The sequence below is a fragment of the Dama dama genome, chromosome 5, assembly GCF_033118175.1.
Source record: "Dama dama isolate Ldn47 chromosome 5, ASM3311817v1, whole genome shotgun sequence".
NCBI classification, from domain to species: Eukaryota; Metazoa; Chordata; class Mammalia; order Artiodactyla; family Cervidae; genus Dama; species Dama dama.
In genome coordinates this window covers 127,310,771-127,330,219 of record NC_083685.1, presented here as the reverse complement: position 1 = coordinate 127,330,219, position 19,449 = coordinate 127,310,771, and the positions used below count along the sequence as shown (strand labels likewise).

The window sequence follows — 19,449 nt, the reverse complement described above, 5'->3', positions numbered from 1 at the left end:
AGATGGAGCCCAAAGCGATGGACGGTGTGAAGTCCAGTCACACCTGTGCTAAACGGGGAGCTCAAATGGCAATTATCTCCCTGAAAATGGAGACAAACCAACGAGCTGGGAACGGACCACTACTCACACTTAGGTGAGTTTCACTCACCGCTCTCAGTCAGAGAAAGGGGAGCAGAAAATGGAATGCTGACTTCAGAATTCATCCTTGGTTAATTGTTATTTGCAGAACACGAGTAACATTTTAATTATCTTTAACTCCACATCATAAAAGCTAACAAGGGAGTAGAGACAAAATAGAATAAACAGGGGCTTATTAGGTACATAATTAATGGGCGCTAAAATTAGCCCACATGAATATGAATGAACTGGGACCCATTATAAAGTTCGCACCTCAAACGTTATCAACTGATTAAACTGCACCTCGAATGTCACCAATTGGTTAAACTTGTTAGGTGCCACAGCTTCTGGACAAACGAGGTCACTCAACAGGGGAGAGACAGACCCACCAGAAGACGCAATGTGGTTCCGTGGTGGGTTATCAGGCGAGCAAGGGTGCCAGGTATTTTTATCAACCAGCATTTTAGAAAGGCCACCATTCTCTTTACAGTGAAGCAAGGACAAATGAAGCTCCTGTCAAAGACCGTCGTAAAGCCAGTGGCGACTCTGGACTTCTTCTTTAGCAACACAATCGTACTTTTGATTAAGGAGGGCGGCGGCGACCAGCACGCTCTGAATAACTGGTGAAGTGACATCTCGACGTGGTCCACACACCAGCCGGGCCATCCAGGAGAACCTCCTGTGATCGTGGCACCGTCCTCTGCCTGCCGTCCAATAAGGCAGCTCCAGCTGCACATGGATCTCTAGCAACTGACACGTGGAGAGGTACCCCCGAGGATCTGGATTCTGAGTTTTATTTGATTCTGATCAATAACGGCACATCTGGTGGCTCCGGGATTCAAGCCCTGGCCTTGTCCACATGGGAGTGTCCTGAGTAGCTGGGCTCCGAGAGGCTGCACACAAACCATGCAGGGGGCCCCCCAACCTTTCTGGCACCAGGGATCGGGCTTGTGGAAGACAATTTTTCCACTGACTTGGGATGGTTTCAGGATGATTCAATCTCATTGCATTTATTGTACACTTTATTTCTATTGTTATTACATCAGCTCCACCTCAGCTCATCAGGCATTAGATCCTGGAGGTTGGGGACCCCTGTACATCGGCCTGGCAACTGTAGAAAGACTGGAAGTCACGGGAAACGTTGAGTCCTAATATAAAAACAGGTTTGCATTCTCTTGCTTTAACTTTTTTTTCTCTTTAATTTATACAATAGGTAGCAGGATGATGTAACCCAAGAGATGTGTAAATGGGTCTTGATGTCAACCCTCATCCTTGTGCAGCCTTAAAACAGAGACTTCTTGATCTGATGGCCCAAGAGTAGCGCTCGGGGAACCTGTGTGTCTGGAGCCTTGAGGCCAGAGTTGATGGTGAATCTAATGTCGCCCTGTCGCTTTTGAGCAGTGACGCAGGGATCCGAGAGTTGCGATTTCACTCTTTGGGAGTTTGTGCTAGTTCTCAGCTTCCAACCCCACAGCCTGATGTGGGAGCGAGCTAGGAGCTTCTGCTGCAGCACACACACAGGAGCAGAAAGCTCAGAGTGGAACGTCACCCCAGACAGGAGCCCGCGCTAATTACCACGTCAGGCTTCCCACTGAGAACCAGATAATTAAAGGAGAGCATTACAGTGTTTCCAGACGCCTGGAGTAAACGTTATCTTCACTTGTAACCTCTGGGAGAGGAAACTAAAAGTGATCTGAGATGGTCCCACCTGAGACCACCAAGACCAGAACCGAACGATCTTTGAGGAGCAAAGGGAAGCCAAAAGTAGGCGGGAGGAGGGACGCGAGGGGCGGGGAGGAGGTGGAGGGAAGTTAACCTTGTTCGGGTCCTACCGCGTCCTGGCCATGGTGATCCGTACTCCACGGCAGGCGACACGGGGGGTGGCCTTGCTTGCTGCCATCTCACTGGACACTGAACCACAGATAGATATTACTCCCATTTGCAGCTGGGAAAACTGAGACTCCCATAATCTCACCTAAGGATCCTCAGCGGGCAGAGCATCTGGTGGCTGCAAGATGCCAGCCCTGGCCTTTCTGTCTCTAAATCCTGTGCTAGCCTCCTTCCTTGATGTGGTTAAAGACGTGACTGTCTGCCCGGGTCCTGATCGTCCCCACCCGATGGTGGAGGGGGCTATGGGGTTGCACGGTGATCACTCCACACACACACGTCTGCACAGCCCACTGCAGCACGTGCCGCTGGGCGAGGACGAGGCTTCCGGCCCAGGTTTCCCCTGCCAAGATCTCCTTGCTGGACAGAGCCCGAGGCACCAGGAGTGAAAGCCACGCCAACACGCTGATGTGACGCTGCAGGCATTAACATCTGATGCGGAGAGCTCCCAGGAGTGAGAAGCATTTCCTGAACGTTTCTGGAACTGCCGCCAAAAAGCTCTGTGATCCGCTGGAAGAAGAGCGATGGGGCTCACGGGGATTCAAGGGGCCGATGGAGGTGTCACGTGGGCTTCCGTGGTGGTCAGACGGGAAAGAATCTGCCTGCGATGCAGGAGACCCGGCTTTGATCCCTGGGTCAGAAAGAGCCCCTGGGGAAGGGAATGGCAAAACCCACTCCAGTATTCTTGCTGGAGAATCCCACAGACAGAGGAGCCTGGCGGGCTGCAGTCCATGGGGTCGCAAAGAGTCGGACACGACTGAGCATGTACGCACAACAGGGGTGGCACGTGGAGATGTGTGTGACCCTCGTTCTGCCAGGACCTGCTGTGTGCCCAAGAGCTCGGTCTTTAACCCCTCTGGGTCTCAGTTTCTAAAATGTAAACCAGGGTCTCAAATATCTAAATTGTCTAGTGGAGCACTGGACGTCTGAAATCTCGGAAGGCCTCAGGAAGTGGTGGCCTCTAGCATCACTGGGGCATTTTGTGCCTGACAGTGATTTATGGTTTTGAGTAGGGTTCAGCTCACCCACTGACTGAGCCTGGGTCTCTGGCTGCAGAAAATATCCCTCCAGTTTCTGGAAGCATAGATCAGTGAGGTGGCGCTAGTGGTAAAGACTCTACCTGCCAATGCAGAAGATGCCATAAATGCAGATTCAATCCCTGGGCTGGGAAGATCCCCTGGAGAACAAAGTGGCAACCCACTCCAGTATTCTTGCCGGGAAAATTCCATGAACAGAGGAGCCTCGTGGGCAACAGTCTACAGGGTCACAAAGAGTCGGACACGACTGAACACACACGCATAGATCACCGTAAAATCAGCAACTCCTGCATCGGGGTTTTCCTGGAAAGGTCCACATATAACAGCAGAATTCTCTACTCTTTCTTTGCCCCAGGAAAATGAAGACTCAATGAGCTCTTCTTTCCAGCTGTTGGCTCCTTCTGGCACCTGCTCAAGGCTGCCCCTGCAAAGCCCCCCGGGCAGCAGGTAGAGATCACAGGAGGATAGAGTGAGTACTGGGGCTCGTGACACCAACGATCCCTGGGCCCTGGAGAAGGCATCTTTCCTGGCCAAGGAGACTCTGCAGATGTGATGATCCTGGATTATCTGGGGATGGGGTAATACCCGCAGACTACCTGGGTGGGGCCCGAACTGCAGTCACTGGGGTCTTTATAAGAACGAGGCAGGGGGAGACGAGGTAAAGAAGGGGATGCAATGTGACCACGGAGGCAGAGACTAGAGCCGTGCTGCTGAGGGGCCAGGAAAGCCAGCGGCCCCCAGGAGCTGCAAGAGGCCAGTTCCAGGGGTGACACGGCCCTGCCAACACCTGCTCCCGGTCTGCAGGCTCGTAAAGGAGAAATCTGGGCTGCTGGAAGCCACTACGTTTGGGAGGATTTTTTCCACTGGAAGCTAATACAGTCCTTCATTCTGTCTCCCACCAGTAATTCAAACAACTCCAAGAGTCTCTCAAGCATAAAGGAATAACTACTTTTATACTTTTTGTGTATGTTTGGGAGAGATTAGGGATGTTGAGGTGGTTAGGTGGTGGAGAGCATTTTAGGGGTCAGCAGATACAAGCTATTATATGTAGGAGGGTTAGACCACAAAGTCCTACTGGATAGCACAGAGAACTGGATTCAAAATCCGGTGATAAACCATAACAGAAAAAAGTACTTTTTGAAAAGAATGTATAATTGAACAGCAGAAATCAACACAACACTGTAAATCAACTGTTAATTCAATAAAAAATAAAAACAAAGACCACTTTTACCCGCTTACAGGAATCACAAATACTCATTATAGAAGAGCTGAGTTATGACTCTCACAAAAACATGAAGGCAACAAAAGATCAGCTGTAATCCTGTGACTCCACGATCCCAAGAATAACCCACCAGTGTTAACATATGAGTAATAAATCTGTGCAGTTTTGTTCCCTGGAACAAAATCACTTCTGATGAAAACGTCGAGCGCCTGGTCTAAACCCGTGAAACGGGGTCTGTTAGGAGCCGTGAAGGGAGACAGGTCACATAATTAAAAGCAACGGTCGTGCTGTTCTAGAGACACAGAGAGTGACCTCCGGCTCTGCGGGCGTCACGGGAACAGCCAGCAAAGCAGCCTCGACTCTCGGCTCTGATGTGAAGAAACTGCACAAAACAAGTGACTCATCCAGCCGCTTCTCCTAAGGGCCTCTTCAGGTCAGGTCAGACAGCAAGGCAACTCTGACCTGGAGACTTGTATCCTGGAGACCCCCAGAGTGGAGATCCACAGCCCACTTGGCGGCCGAGGTGGACAGGAAACTGGGACGCCCGGGTCCCCTGCTAGGAAGGAGGGCAGGTCCCCAAAGGCGCCAGCCACCCCCAGAGCCCGAATAGATAATGCACTCTAATACGAACTGTATTCAATACGGCTCCAAAAAGGAGACGGACTTATTTACAAAGCAGAAGCACTCACAGACTTATGGTTGCTGAGAGAGGGGGGAACTCTCGCAGGGGAAGGACAGTTAGGGAGTTTGGATGGATATTTTAAATGGAGAACCAACGAGGTCCTGCCGTAGAGCACTGGGGACTCTGCTCAGGGCGATGTGGCGGCCTGGACGGGAGGGGAGTTTGGGGGAGAATGGAAACGCGTGTGTGTGGCTGAGTCCCTTCACTGCTCACCTGAGAGATCACAGCACTGTTATCGTCTACCCCAGCATAAAACACAAAGCTAAAAAAAATGATAACATCTTCCTTTGCTTCTGAAAAAAGAGAAGACGATACAGGCCTCCTTACAAGAAGCTCCATTTATGAGGGGGAAATAAATACATATAAATAACTGCCATCAAGAGCAATGATGATCAAGACAGAAGCAGATACAGGATGTGGGAGGGAGAGGTGTCACCCAGAAAGGAGTGGTGAACACCGTGAAATAAATGGAACTAATAATGGACTGGGCTTCCCTGGTGGCTGAGAGGTAAAGAACCCACCTGCCAGTGCAGGAGATGCAGGTTTGGTCCCTGGGTCAGGACGATCCCCTGGAGAAGGAAGTGGAAATCCACTACAGTATTCTTGCCTGGGAAATCCCATGAACAGAGAGGCCTGGTGGGCTACAGTCTATGGGGTTGCAGAGTCAGAAATGACTGAGCAACTAAACAACAATAATAAAGTGTTAACACTACTTATTTTTCACTGACTCATTCAAGGCCAGTGCTGGAAGGAACCACCGTGATCATTTAGCAGCCCCTCCCTCCTCCAACCACCAAATTTTCAAATGGAGCAGTGCTTGAATGAGATAACTTCTAGAATCCCTTTAAGCTCTAAATTTAACTTTCTCAGTACAAAGACCATAAGCTACTCATGAAAAGAGATTAATAGAAACTCGATGGCTGGCTGATTTTTAATTCCACTCTGCCACAGAACGGCAGCCTGTTTTCCAAAGGCCTGGAAATCTCTGGAAGGCTCTGAGCCCTGGAGTGTATCTAGTACTGCAGGAAAAGCCCGTTAAGACACACAGAGCTCCCGAGGCTACAGAGCGGGGTCGCGTTCACAGAAAACGTGCCGGTTTCCCTGGGAGATCATTTTCCAAAGGACTCGGAGGAGACGCCTCCCCTCGGGAATCTCTGTATCCACCCCTTGGGCCGGCAGGGCTCAGGTCTACTGGCCTCCATCAGTCATCACCCTTTCCTCTGGAAACTGCAAGCGCCTGCCCAGCTGGACAGTTTGTTTCTCTAGAGCAGGGGGTCCGTCCTGCTCTGGAGCTGTGGATGGCCTTCGTGAGGTCTGTAAACACCCAAGGGAAGGGGAAATGTGAGTCACTTCACGACAGAGTTGTGTCCGACTCTCTGTGACCTTAGGGACTGTTAGCCCGCCAGGCTCCCTGTCCGTGGGATTCTCCAGGCAAGAATACTGGAGTGGGTAGCCACTGTCTTCTCCAGGGGATCTTCCAAACTCGGATAGAATTCAGGCCTCCTGCATTGCAGGCAGATTCCTTACCATTTCAGCCACCGGGGAAGCCTGTGAACACGGCAAACTGCCAGCAAACGGGTTTGTGTGCAACCTTCTCTTAAAAGAGGGTCCGCAGCTCTTAGCAGAGTCTTGGGGGCGGGGGGGGGGGGGGGGGGCTGTGAGCCACAGATGTTTAAGGACGCGTTTATCCTCGCATTTGTGTCTTAAATATGAACCCAAGGGCCCTGGGTGTGCGCTCACACCGGTGTGCATTCTCAAGCTCCAGGAACCTCTGGGAGACAGCACACATGCTAACAAGCTTGCCTTTCGACTCCCACATTTAAAAAAATAATTTTTTAAAACAAAATGTCATCCCCAGGACATGGAAAACTGAATCAGCCAAGACAAAAAAAACTTCAAAAAAAAATCAATTATTCATTTAGTTACTGTGAAAATCTATCTTAAAACCCAGAGTCTCTGGGAACATCAAAGCTCTAGCTAAATTTTTAATAAACCATGAAGGCAAGTGTTAAAGAAGTGACCTTTTCAAAGGTAGGTTGGTGACAGAGAAGCTCTTGAAGCGGTGCTCATCAAAGGGGACGAAGCTGCCAGAAGGTGCCGGTGGGTGAGTGAACTTTCCTTTAGACTGAAGTCAGGAGCTTGAGACTCTGGGATTGAGCCTCACCAGAGTCTTGGGAAGTACATCTATTTCTATTTAGATCTTTATTCTTTTTCAACTGGTTAAACAAGGCAGAAAGAAAGCCACTAACTACCATGACTGAAAAGACAGCATAAGCATAATTCTCTTCAAGGATTGAGAAGTGAATCCGTAATTGTCTTCTCCAATAACGTGTTCAACTTGTTAACTCCAACCTGCAGTTAACAGGCTGAACACGTCTGTGGAGGTTTGGGCACTGCCCTCTGCAGAGCCCTCGGTCTCCCAGCGGGCTCGTCAAGATACCGGGGGAGTGGGACTTCCCCAGAGGTCCAGTGGCTAAGACTGCAGGCCCAAGGCAGGGGGCCCAAGTCTGGTCCCCGGTCAGGGAACTAGATCCTACATGCTGTAACTAAAGATCCCACGTGCTGCAGTTAAGACCTGGCACAGACAAATAATTAATTTAAAAAAAAAAGATACTAGGGGTGTGTGCGACCAGATCTTTCCACGGGGGCAAACCCACTTTGGTCAGATTTGTGCCCGGGGGTCCTACACAAGATATCATCTCAATCCATAGTGAATAGCAAGCTCCAGGAAAACAATCAAAATAGCTGACTGTTTGGGGGCAAAATCTTGACTTTTACCCAAAGGGAAAAAGCCAAGAGGGAAATGAGAGGGAAACAGAGGCTGAAAAAAACAAGGCCAATCAGCCTATATGATCATAGGATAGACATATCTAAGATCAGCATAGAAATACTTGAGGGAAACGCTTCTCACCTAGAGGAAAACCTGAGCCTAAAAAGTAATCAGACACTTAGTCTTTTGACACGTTTCATGTCTACACACACACACACACACACACACACACACACACATATGTATATATATATAGACACACACACACATATATATAAGTATATATATAGAGACACACACACATATAAGGTTTTCCCAAGTGGTACAGTGTTAAAGAATCCGCCTGCCGATGCAGGAGACGCAGGTTTGATCCTAGCTTGGGAAGATCCCCTGGAGGGCATGGCAACGCACTCCAATATTCCTGCCTGGGAAATCCCATGGGCGGAGGAGCCTGGGGGACTACAGTCCATGGGGTCCCAAAGACACATACTGCATGCATGTATATATATGTGTATATATATATACACTGGAATACATAACATACTGATATTTTGCCTTCTTTAAAAATGACCCCCAAAAATCTTCATTGCACAAGCAAAAGAATTTCCAGTTCCCCACCGAGGGATAAACTCGGCTTGGCTGTGGCCTTCCCTCCCCCAGTACTGAAGCCAGAAGATAACAGTATTCCCAAGGCCTTCAAGGAGAAACGCGTGCCCCTGGCGAGCTCCGCCCACTGCAGCTTCGCTCCTGTGTTGGGGTGACAGGGTGACATTATGAACTCTGCAAGGACTCAGGTAATGTATCACCTGGGGCTGCTCGCTGAACAAGGTGATCACTCAAACTTGACTTTCAAAACTACAAAAGGCGAATCAGAACGTTTAAGAATTCAAGACTGAAGGGGTGAGACGACTTCCCTGGAGGTCCAGTGGTTTAGAATCCGCCTGCCAATGCAGGTGGGGGTATTCATCCGGGTCAGAGTACTAAGCTCCCACACGCCTCGGGGCAACTAAGCCCGTGCACCACAAACTACTGCGCCTACGCTGCAGCTGAGACCCGACACAACCAGAAATGAAGCCAAATAAGTATTTTTTAAAAAGACTGAAGGAATCAGGAACATTATTAATGCTAATAACAGCTTCCACTTTTCACATGCTCAAATGGTCCAAATACTGTATATACTGTGTATATACACATATAATCTTATTTATCACAATTAGTGTGGTTCACTTTGTAAATAAGAGCCAAGTCATCTCAGTCACAGCATCATTCCCACTTTATAGATGAGAACGCTGAAGTTCAGAGAGCTCAAGCTATTTGTCAAGACAAACTATTTAGTAAGCTGTGGAGATGGAATTCCAAAATGTAACACAAGGGCTTCCCCAGGGTCCCTTGATTTGGCTTTTAACAATATCTTCTGTATGTTTATCTGTCTTTCCTAGTTATTCTATATAAAACATATTCTTTTTTAAACAGAACACCAACGTTTTTTTTTTCAATGAAAATAAACCCAAAGACGTGAAACAAATTGGTTCAAAATGCTAAAAAGGAAAGGATCACAATGCAATAGGGAGGCACCTTCGTATTCTAAGTCAATCACTAAACGGATGTGCCTGTAGGCTTAAATCACACACAGCACAGGACTTCCCTGATGGCCCAGTGGTTAAGATGCCGAGCTTCCGCTGCAGGGGGTGCAGGTATTATACCGCCTGGCCCATCCTTGGGAACCCTGCCTCTCAGCTGACGAGCAACCTGACCAGGCTCACCTGTGAACGACTGCAAGAAGGAGGAAGGGACACATCCCCCCTGCGGCTGACCGGAACCAGGACACAAATGTTCGCCTTTACTCTCTCCCCTTTCAGTATAAAAGAAGCCTGAATTCTAACTCAGGCAAGACGGCTCTTTGGGAATGAGTCCACCGTCCTCCTGGTTTGCTGGCTTCCTGAATAAAGTTGCTATTCCTTGTCCCGACAACTCACCTCTTGATTTATTGACCTGCCGTGCAGTGAGCAGTACAAACTTGGACTTGGTAACGACAGAGATATCTCCGAAAGATGCCCCCAGGAAGGAAGCAGATATGGCAAACATCAGTGTAAAACGATACTGAATTCAATACTTAAACAGAGCATCAGGGGAACTTGCCTTGTGGTCCGGTGGTTAAGAATCTGCTGTTCAATGCAGAGGATGTGGGTTTGATCCTTAAGCCCACATGCCACAACTAAGACCCAATGCAGCCAGAAATAAACAAACGTTAAAAAAAAACTTTTTTAAGCATTAAGAAAAGCCAGAGACATTCCATGTTTACGAGAGGCAACAGCTAATGAATCTGTGCCCAAATAACTTGGTATCAAATATGTGAAGAAAGGAACTCAGAGGTGGACACTGGAGTGAAATTGTCTGCAGTAACTGGGACAGGAAGTTGAAACATAGGATGACCAATCCAGAGCCAGTAACCCAGAAAGATAAACTCAGGAAAGATTCGCACTCCGCCCCCCCATGCCCCTTGGAGCCGGGGTCCCCAGCCTCATGGCCACAGAGGGGCCCCTGCTGTCAGATCAGCGGCGCTAGATTAGACATAAAGTGCACAAGAAATGCGATGCACTCGAATCATCCCCAACCCATCCCCAACCCATCCCCACAGCGCCGGTCCCCGGAAGAATGGTCTTCCGCTAAATAGTCCCAGGTGCCAAGAAGCCTGGGGGCCACTGCAGAAAGGGCCGCACCACAACTGCCCAAGCCCCTCTCCAAGTCGCCGAGCAGCACGCGCGGGGCGGGCTCTCACCTGGGATGTTGTGGATGGTGATGGCCAGGATGAGCAGCGCGATCCGCCGCCAGCTGCTGCCGCCGGGCTGCGCCGCGCTGCCCCGAGGCGGCCCGGGGGCGGCCGGGCCCTCCGCGAGGTCGGCGGCCACCGCCCTCTTCCTCTGATACGCCTCGCCGTTCTCACTCTTGTCTGAGCAGAAAGAGAGGGACGCAGAGGGAGAGCTGTTAGAAAGGCGGCGAGTCAGGACTCGGACAAGCGGCGGCGGGGGGGAGCTTGCAGGGCCGGACGAGGTCTATTTCCTGACTTCCCAATGGTCCGTGTACGCATCTACCTGGTCCTCCGCACTCCATTACTCTGTTCTTAGGGTTAGATTATCCCAAATACCCAGATTAGCCCAAATATCCATGGCCGACTTGCTGATTCCTAATGGAGGCAAACTGCCTGGATCTGAAATACGGGAGAGCAAGACTGAGACAGAGAATCCAGGCTGCGGTTCACAGCGTGGGCGTTACCTATCAGGGAGGCTTCCTGGAGGAGGAGGGCCTTGATCGAATCTTAAACCCGCGGTGGCACGGATGGAAAGGAGAGTCTGTCCATCATCTGAGCCTGCAGACCCTGACTCGGATGGCAGACAGGCCACCAGGTCCTGTCTGGGACGTCTACCGTGGGCAGGGAAACCGACAGCAGGGTTTTGACTTGCTCTCCCCAGGGGGTTACTCCTGGTGTCTTGCACTCTCCAGAGTGTCCTGCTTTGGAGGATACATTGTGTGGCTTCCCAGGCTGGGGGGAACAGCAGAAGCCTGACTTGAGGCTCTGCGCTGATGGGGCCAGCGGACTTGAAGGAAAACAGGGAACTCCCCGTGGTGGCCGCTCCCCTTCTCTGGGGACACGTTTTCCACAAGCAAAATCATTCTTGTCTCTGAGCTGAAAACTGCAGAAAACTTTTCCCAACATCAAATTAAGAAACTTGGAGGCTTCCCTCATCCCTGACCCCGGGAGCGTGGTGTGGCCTCAGCTTACTCCTGGCGGAAAAGCAAGACAAGGGTGCTTATCTCACACCCCGGGTGCTCCATGTCAAGACCAGAATCTCACTGCATAAACGGGATCAGAGCTTTGATTCCATTTTCAGTTGAACATACTTTAGTGGATACATCAAAACATGAAAGCAGCAACAACAATAAAAGAAACCATTATGTGGCGGTTTGCCGAGACCAGGCAGCTTGGAGAGGAAGAAAGAGGTGCAGGGCGGGCAGGCTCGCTCCTCCCCAGCTGGCCTCGGGGGGCTTTCTCCTTGGGACAGCGGAGGCTCAGAGCCTCTGGGGAGAAGGGGCCTGTGATCCATCCTCTCAAGGCCAGGGTCATCAGCCCTCCTGTGGTCGGGAGCCACGACGCATAACTCTGGTCCCTGGAGGGTGCAACTGTCTCAGGCGATAGCCACACCTCCAAGGCACTATTTGCACAAGTGGAAGTTCAACATTCACTTTGTCGTGTCTATACGTGTGTGCATGCACGCGCGTGTGTGTGTGTGCATGTGCGCAAGTATGCAATTACCACTGGGACCCGCCTTTCTTTTTTTTAATTAATTAGTTTTGTTTTAGTTTGCGCTGGGTCTTCGCTGCCGCTCAGGCTTTGCTCTAGTCGTGGCGAGTGAAGGCTACTCTCTAGTTTCGGGGCCGGGAGCGTCTCTTGCTGCAGAGCGGGCTCTGGGCGCACGGGCTCAACAGCTGTGGTGCACAGGTTTAGCTGCTCTAAGGCATGAGGCGTCTTCCCGGACCACAGATCGAACCCGTGTCCCCTGCACTGGCAGGCGGATTCTTATCCACCGCTCCACCCGGGACGTCCAGTACCATCTTTCTCGCCTCCGAGATTAGACCATCTTTGTGTGTGTATGCACAGGTGTGTGCTTCTGGGCACACCTCGTTTTGTTTTTTTTTTAATTGTTGACAATACCCGATAACTCAGGCTACAGAGGCTTGTCGTGGAACTGAACAAAATGTGTGGGATTTAAGCCCATAAACCCCAAAGGCACAAGCAAGCAGACCTGAGTGCTGGGCAAAGAAGCAGCGATGCAGTGACGGGGGACACTCAGCTGTCTCCGGGGCCAGGCAGTAGACACCCCGGATGCCCGGGGTCCCCTCTGTGCACACAGCCCCAGCAGGGAGGCTCTCTGGTGGGAGTGGATAGAGGCAAAATAAAATAAAGGAATAACCCTTCCCTTTGGGATTTTCACATCAGGAAGGACAGACGGGTGGACACGGATCACGCCCGTAAATCTAAGGGACAGAAGTGCACTGTCCCAAACAAGCACTGGGAGGCCACGCTGATTTCTGTCACTGTGTCAGAAGGATCCGACTCTGGGACTCCTGCAACTGACGCACAGCCCCCCGGGGGCCTCGAGAGCAAACTCCAGCACCAAACACGCGTTTAACAGGAACTTCGAGAGGTGTGAAGACTGATGAACCGAGACGAGGATGCACGCCTCGCCTCGGGGTCCTCGTCAATGTGTGAACGCGGATGTGGCTGCCTTTCCCTGGTGGGAAACGGGAGGCTGCGACACCTGATGCGCTGGGAAAGGTAAATAAGCCAGCATTTGATAACAGCCGCTAATGAGCCTGCAACGTGGAAAATTAGTCCAGATAAATCATCACCGAGAGGAAGGGTGCGTCCCCAGCCACGAATGTTCTCGCCTCTCCTGGGAAGGCTGGTTAAATCATCACACTCTGTCCAGTAAGATGCCAGCAACGCGGACAAAGGGTGACGACCCCTTAACAGAAGCAACAGCTCAGCCCAGCGTGGGATGAGGGGTGCTACCAAAGTGACAAGCCCGTGTGAGAGTTCCTGGGAGAGGAGAAGTCTGGGCACTTTTCAAGCAGGGTTCAGCAAAGGGGAAGGACGTTTTGGGGAAGAAACAGCCGATGTCGGGTTTAGGAATGGAAAACTTCACCAGCGACACTGGGGGGTAATACTGAGAACTTAGCCTCAATAAATCCTCCATCTTTAAAAAAGCCCCATGAGGTAGAGATGATCCCTTACAACAAACAAGGAACTTAAAGAACAGGGAGGCAGAGCAACTGGTTCCAAGTCACAGTGCTGGGTTCCAAGTCCTGAATCCAAGATGGAGTCAGGAGTCAAGCTGGGTCCTGTGCCTCCAGAAGCCACCTCTTAACCAGGGCCCTGTGGCTGACTGGGAGTCGAGGGTGGCGTGGTGACCTACCCCTTTGCTCGCAAGAGTGTGTTAGTTGCTCAGTCATGTCCAATTCTTTGTGACCCGGTGGACCGTAGCCCGCCCCCAGGCTCCTCTGTCCCTGGGATTCTCCAGGCAAGAATACTGGAGTGGGTTGCTGTTCCCTTCTCCAGGGGATCTTCCCAACCCAGGGATCAAACCTGGGTCCTCCTGCATTACAGGCAGATTCTTTACCATCTGAGCCACCATGGAAGCCCAAAAGCATAACAAAGCCAATCACTGCAGAGACATTTAGGAACTTGAAATCCAAGACACTTAAGTTCAGAGAGACCCAGTGAGCTTGCATCACCAGAGGCAGAAAAGGCTCCGTGGAAACCTCATATCTATAATCACTCCCGCGCGTCGACAAACCTGAAACCATGAAGACACTATCTCTTAACCCGTCAGATCCACTGTTGTAAGTATAAAGCCGCTGTCCGTAGGATATATTTATTAACACCAAGCGAGGGACACTGGGTTACAATCCTTTAAGGAAGGTGGAAAGACTTCAAAGTTGCCCATCACCAAAACCCATTGTTTTAAAAAATTTAAACTCGAGCATCCATTCATCCACACCAAGAAGGGGCCCAAGGTCGGAGCTCAGCCTGCCGCCCCCCACTTCATCCTTCAGGGGGAGGCACCCTGTTGCTAAATGTGAGAATGAGGACCACAGGATTCAGACAGACCAGACCAAGGCTCCCGTTTCCAACTGAATCACGAGGTGACTTTATTGCACACATTTTGTCCCCTGCCTTCTTCTCCCCAAACAAGGGACGTGATGCTTGTACCAACACACGATACTGTAGGGTCTGGTGGGCACAGCTGGGGAGGTTGAGGGGAGAAGAGAGAAGCCCCTCCCCTCGGGGTGGGACACCCCCCCCCCCCACCGTGAGAGGGCCTGATGTCCTCAGATCACAGGCTCTGAATCACTTTCCATCAGCGATGCTTTAGAAAGCAAGGTGGAACTTTCTATCTTCTTTCCAGTTAAAAAAAATAAATAAATACAAGGACGATTTTGGAACAATGAGTCCTTACGGATTCAAGGACCTCAGGCAGACTTCATCTTGCGAGATAAATGCCACAGTAGCCTTCGTTTTGTCCCCCATGGGCCCAGATTCAGCAGGGACAGGATGTTTGCTGCCCCTGTGATGATGTAACCGACCAAATCCATCAATAATAGGCCCAGAGATGGAGGCTCAGGCCACCAGAGAATAGGAGGAACGCTAATTAACAGATCATCAGCCACAAGAGCTTTAGAAATGTCCCCAAGATATTACTGGAGATGATCTGGTTGAATTAGCACAAGTAGGCAAATTCTCGTCCGCTAAACACAGAAAGCTTCAGGTCCCTGGAAAAAACTCCTTTTTCCTAAATCCTTGCTCTGGTCTGCTGCGCTCAGTCATGTCCGACTCGGCGACACTGTGGCCTGTAGCCCGCCAGGCTCCTCTGTCCACGGGATTTTCCAGGCAGTAACACTGGAATGGGCTGCCGTTCCCTCCTCCAGGGGATCTTCCCAGCCCGGGGACTGAACCCGCGCCTCCTGCGTCTCCTGCATTGGCAGGTGAATTATTTACCGCGGAGCCACCGGAGAAGCCCTCGTGGATTATCCATTGTAAATACAGCAGTGTGTATGTGGCTTACACATCTTAATATGCAGTTTCATATTCCACTTGCTTCATTTAAGACTACAGAAGTATTTTCTAAATTCCTTAGCCTCTGGGACTCTAGTTTTTAATGGCTCCAGGGCATTTTTCTTTAGTCCCAAGTCTATCCTTTGCTTTTTAATGTAAGTTTGAGTCTGTTTCCCGGATGTTAGGCGCAGTGCTTCTCTCTCGCCACATGGGGGCGTACTCCTTCAGCTCCCTCCCATCCGCCCCAGGAAAGCTCCTCCTTCACTTCAGGCACTAACTCTGTTTTCCAGCTTCACGATTCATACATAGCACTGGACCATGTAAAAGGGCTGGCCTACCCCAGGAAGCAGAGCTTAGCAAGTGAGGAGAAGCTCCTACTGCTGGGACTTCCCCTGGCGGTCTAGTGATTAACACTCCGGCTCCCAGTGCAAGGGGTCTGGGGTTCAATCCCTGGTCAGGGAACTGGATCCCACACGCTGCAACTAAGACCCGGTTCAGCCAAATAAATAAATAAAATAAAACATATTAAAAAACAACAACAACAACTCCTACTGCAAATGGTGGGGGATGGGGAATCTCTGTGCAAAAGATCCCTAAATATTCCGGTGCTTACTTGCTTGCTCATAAATTACTCCTGGCCGACGACTGGTTTCCTAAAATTGAACTGCGACGGAGATGCGGTGTGTCACATGCCTTCCACAAATGCAAATACAGAGAGATGCATTTGAAAATAAACCAGAGAAGATTCCTTTCACTGACCCCGGGCTCCCTCTCCACCTTTCAGTAAGTACTACCTCTTCAGGCTAATTTCTGCTTCCATTTCCAAAGAAAGGAGAGACGGCCTTGGAGATGGAGCGATACACCAAACAGACTCATTCTTGGCTTTTGATCCTGGTGGGGAGGAGGAAAGTCCTGGTGGTTTCAGGGAGGAAAAAAGGAGTTTCAGGGGCGGAGGAAGATTTTGACCCTTCAACATTTTGCCTTCACTGCTGTCTTTAGAACCTGTCGGGCACCTGAAACATGACTCAGCTGTGACGAACAGGGAAGGTGGGGGTGCTGTGGATGGGTGATAGAACGCAGTCTATCGCTGATCAAGAGACAAGAGGAAACGGAAGGAAAAAAGATGCTCACGCCTTTCCCAGAAGAAATTCCTTACACGCTCACTCACCCAAGACTGCCTTTAGATCACCCAGAACCCCATGGAAATAGTGTCACATCAGCTGCAAATGTGAAGTCCCAGCGTAAAACCAACGGCAGGACATTCATTTAAACGTTATCAATTTAATATGTTTAATGGTTTTAACTGGTCAAGTCAGGGCTGGTTAGCCATTGAATCCATCCTGCCACTGGGCAAGGACCCCCCAGTACAAACTCTCCTCCCAATAACCTCATTTCTAAAAGATACAAATGCAGACTTAAGCAACCTTGGAAAACCTACAAGTACACAGAAGAAAATTGAAATCACATCAGCTGAAAAAAAATTTTTTGAGTTTGCTGTATTTCCTTCCACACTTTTTCAAGTGGTTTTACATAACTGGGATGATCACATTATACAGCCGCAGACTATTTTTGTTCCCACTGAACACAACGCAAACATCTCCCCCATATGATTAAAAACCCTTAGAAGCATTTCAAGCGGTACAAATAAGTGTTCACCTTCTCAAACCACTGGGCATTTAGGCTATTCCTAAATTTTTCTTTTCCCTAAAAATAGCACTGCAGAACCTTTAACCTATATAAACAATCAACAATTTGAACCAAGTTCCCAGAAGTTGAACGGCTGATCCAAGGGCCTTGAGATGTTGGTCTAACTAATTTCCGGAAAGGCCACTCCACTTACAGTCTTCTGAGCAGTGTCTGCAAGTTTTCCTCATGTTGTTTTCTTCAGTCAGCCTGAGTATTTTTCATTTAAAAATAAATGTATTCATTTATGGGGGAAATGACATTTCCCCTCATTTGTATTTCTCTGACTACAAATAAAAGTGGACATTTCTTATAGCTCCAGGCATATTACTTTCCTCCTTTGTGCAATGTCCTCTGTTCAGAGGAGGTCTCTTTGAGGAACGTGAATAGGATTAGACAATTCCTTAGAGACATGAGTAACTTTCCTGTGATCCACTTATGCGTGTCAGTGAGTAATGAGCTGGAGCTGGGAGTAGCGGGTATTATTATAAATCAGACAAATGGATCCAGTCGGTCATGTTGAAATTTCAGCCTCCATTACTAAATTCCTTTTTGACATTCCTCAGGACAGAAAAATGCCCTTAAGAAAAAGTGTTGGACAAAACTAGAGTTCAACAAAATACATGCAGGTCTATGTTCGTAGCAACACTGTTCACAAAAGCCAGGACATGGAAACAACCGAAATGTCCACCAGTGCAGGAATGGATAAAGAAGACATGGAACATATAGACAATGGAATACTACGCAGTCATTAAGAAGAAAGAAGTAAAGCCATTTGCAGCAACACAGATGGACCCAGGAATGATCACACCAAGTGAAGTCAGAGGAAGACAAATGCCGTGTGACATCACGTATGTGTGGGTCTAAAACACGACACAAATGAACTTATTTATGAAATAGAAACAGACTCTCAGACATAAGAGAACAGACTAGTGGTTGTCAAGGGGATAGTCTAATAGATTAGCAAATGGAAACTATTATACAGAGAATGGATAAGCAGCAAAATACTACTGTATAGCACAAGGAACTTTATTCAATAATCTGTGATAAAGTAAAATGGAAAAACATGCGAAAGGATGTACATATATACCTAGATATGCATATATATGTTTAACTGAACCACTTCGCTATAGAGTAGAAATTAAACACAACACCGTGAATCCACTATACCTCAACAACAAAAAATGTAAAGAGGCCTGTTATCAACATTCCAGGACACCTCTGGGTGTTGCTGCTGCTGCTGCTAAGCCGCTTCAGTCGTGTCCGACTCTGAGCGACCCCACAGACGGCAGCCCACCAGGCTCCTCCATCCCTGGGATTCTCCAGGCGAGAACACTGGAGTGGGCTGCCGTTTCCTTCCCCAGGATTTGGGTGCAACGTGAACATTCTTACTGGGTTGCAACAAACCTTCAATTTATTACAAAAAAAAAAAAAATGCAGTATCTGCAAAGTTCAATAAACAAAGTGCAAAAAAACAAGGTCTCCTGAACAGCAAGAATATCTAGTGTGGACAGGACCCTTGCAAGAGTGTCTGGATTTAGCAAATAAAGAGACAGGGTGCTGCTCAGTTGCAAATGAATTTCAGATAAAACAAAACCTTTCAGTGTAAGTATATCCCGAAAACTGCAAGGGATATACTTATATTATAAGTTCTCATTGTTGACCTGAAAGTTGATTTTGACTGGGTATCCTGTATTTTACCCGACCGTCCTATCTGTGCCTGATTTCGGGCCCGAGTTCCAGGGCAGGGAGAAATTGGGCTGACTGTGACTGCACTCTCCTCTGAAAGTGGCCTCACATTTGTCTCAGCAAGAAATCTTTCAAAGATGTGCTACGTGGGTCATGTATAAGTCAGGATAGGAAAAGATTCCATGAGAGACCAAGGAAGCTTCATGGAAAGATCACTGAAGTATTTATTATGCTTAGTTACTAACCTTTAGGCAGAGACACATCTGGAGTTTAAGATGTGTCTTAACCAGGGCTTCCCTGGTGGCGCAGATGGTAAAGAATGCACCTGCAATGTGGGACACCCGGGTTCGATCCCTGGGTCAGAAAGATCCCCTGAAGAAAGGAATGGCATCCCACTCCAGTATTCTTGCCTGAAGAGCTAGGCAAGGAAGGAGCCTGGCGGGCTACAGTCCCTAGAGTTGTAAAGAGTCAGACATGACCAGGAAAAAGCTTATTTACAATCTTTGCAACTGAAATAGATATATCTCCATTTATCATTCTAATAATCCACAATCCACAGGTGCATCAGAGGCTCTGGGCCACCTGTGTAAGAAGGCTGACCAGATCCCCTTGTCTCTTAAGTCTGCACAATTTTTCCAGGCACTGGAAGTCATCCATGCCTTAGCTTTGATGCTTATGAATAAGCAATTGCTTTGCTACAACGGGGAAACAAATAGGCCTGCATAATTGGTAAAAAATTAAATGTAC

The 19,449-nt window shown here is 49.0% G+C and overlaps 1 protein-coding gene across 5 annotated transcripts in view; it reads right to left on the bottom strand.

Moving 5' to 3' along the window:
- Window positions 1-19,449, bottom strand: part of SLC39A11 (solute carrier family 39 member 11) — a 368,115-nt gene that overhangs the window by 91,796 nt on the left and 256,870 nt on the right. For 3 of the 5 annotated variants that reach the window (XM_061144981.1, XM_061144980.1, XM_061144982.1), the window contains exon 6: window positions 10,495-10,665. The exons of the other annotated variants lie outside the window; for them this stretch is intronic. In XM_061144981.1, the coding sequence (XP_061000964.1) occupies window positions 10,495-10,665 (171 nt within the window). The remainder of the gene's footprint in view (window positions 1-10,494; window positions 10,666-19,449) is intronic. 5 annotated transcript variants of the gene reach the window in all.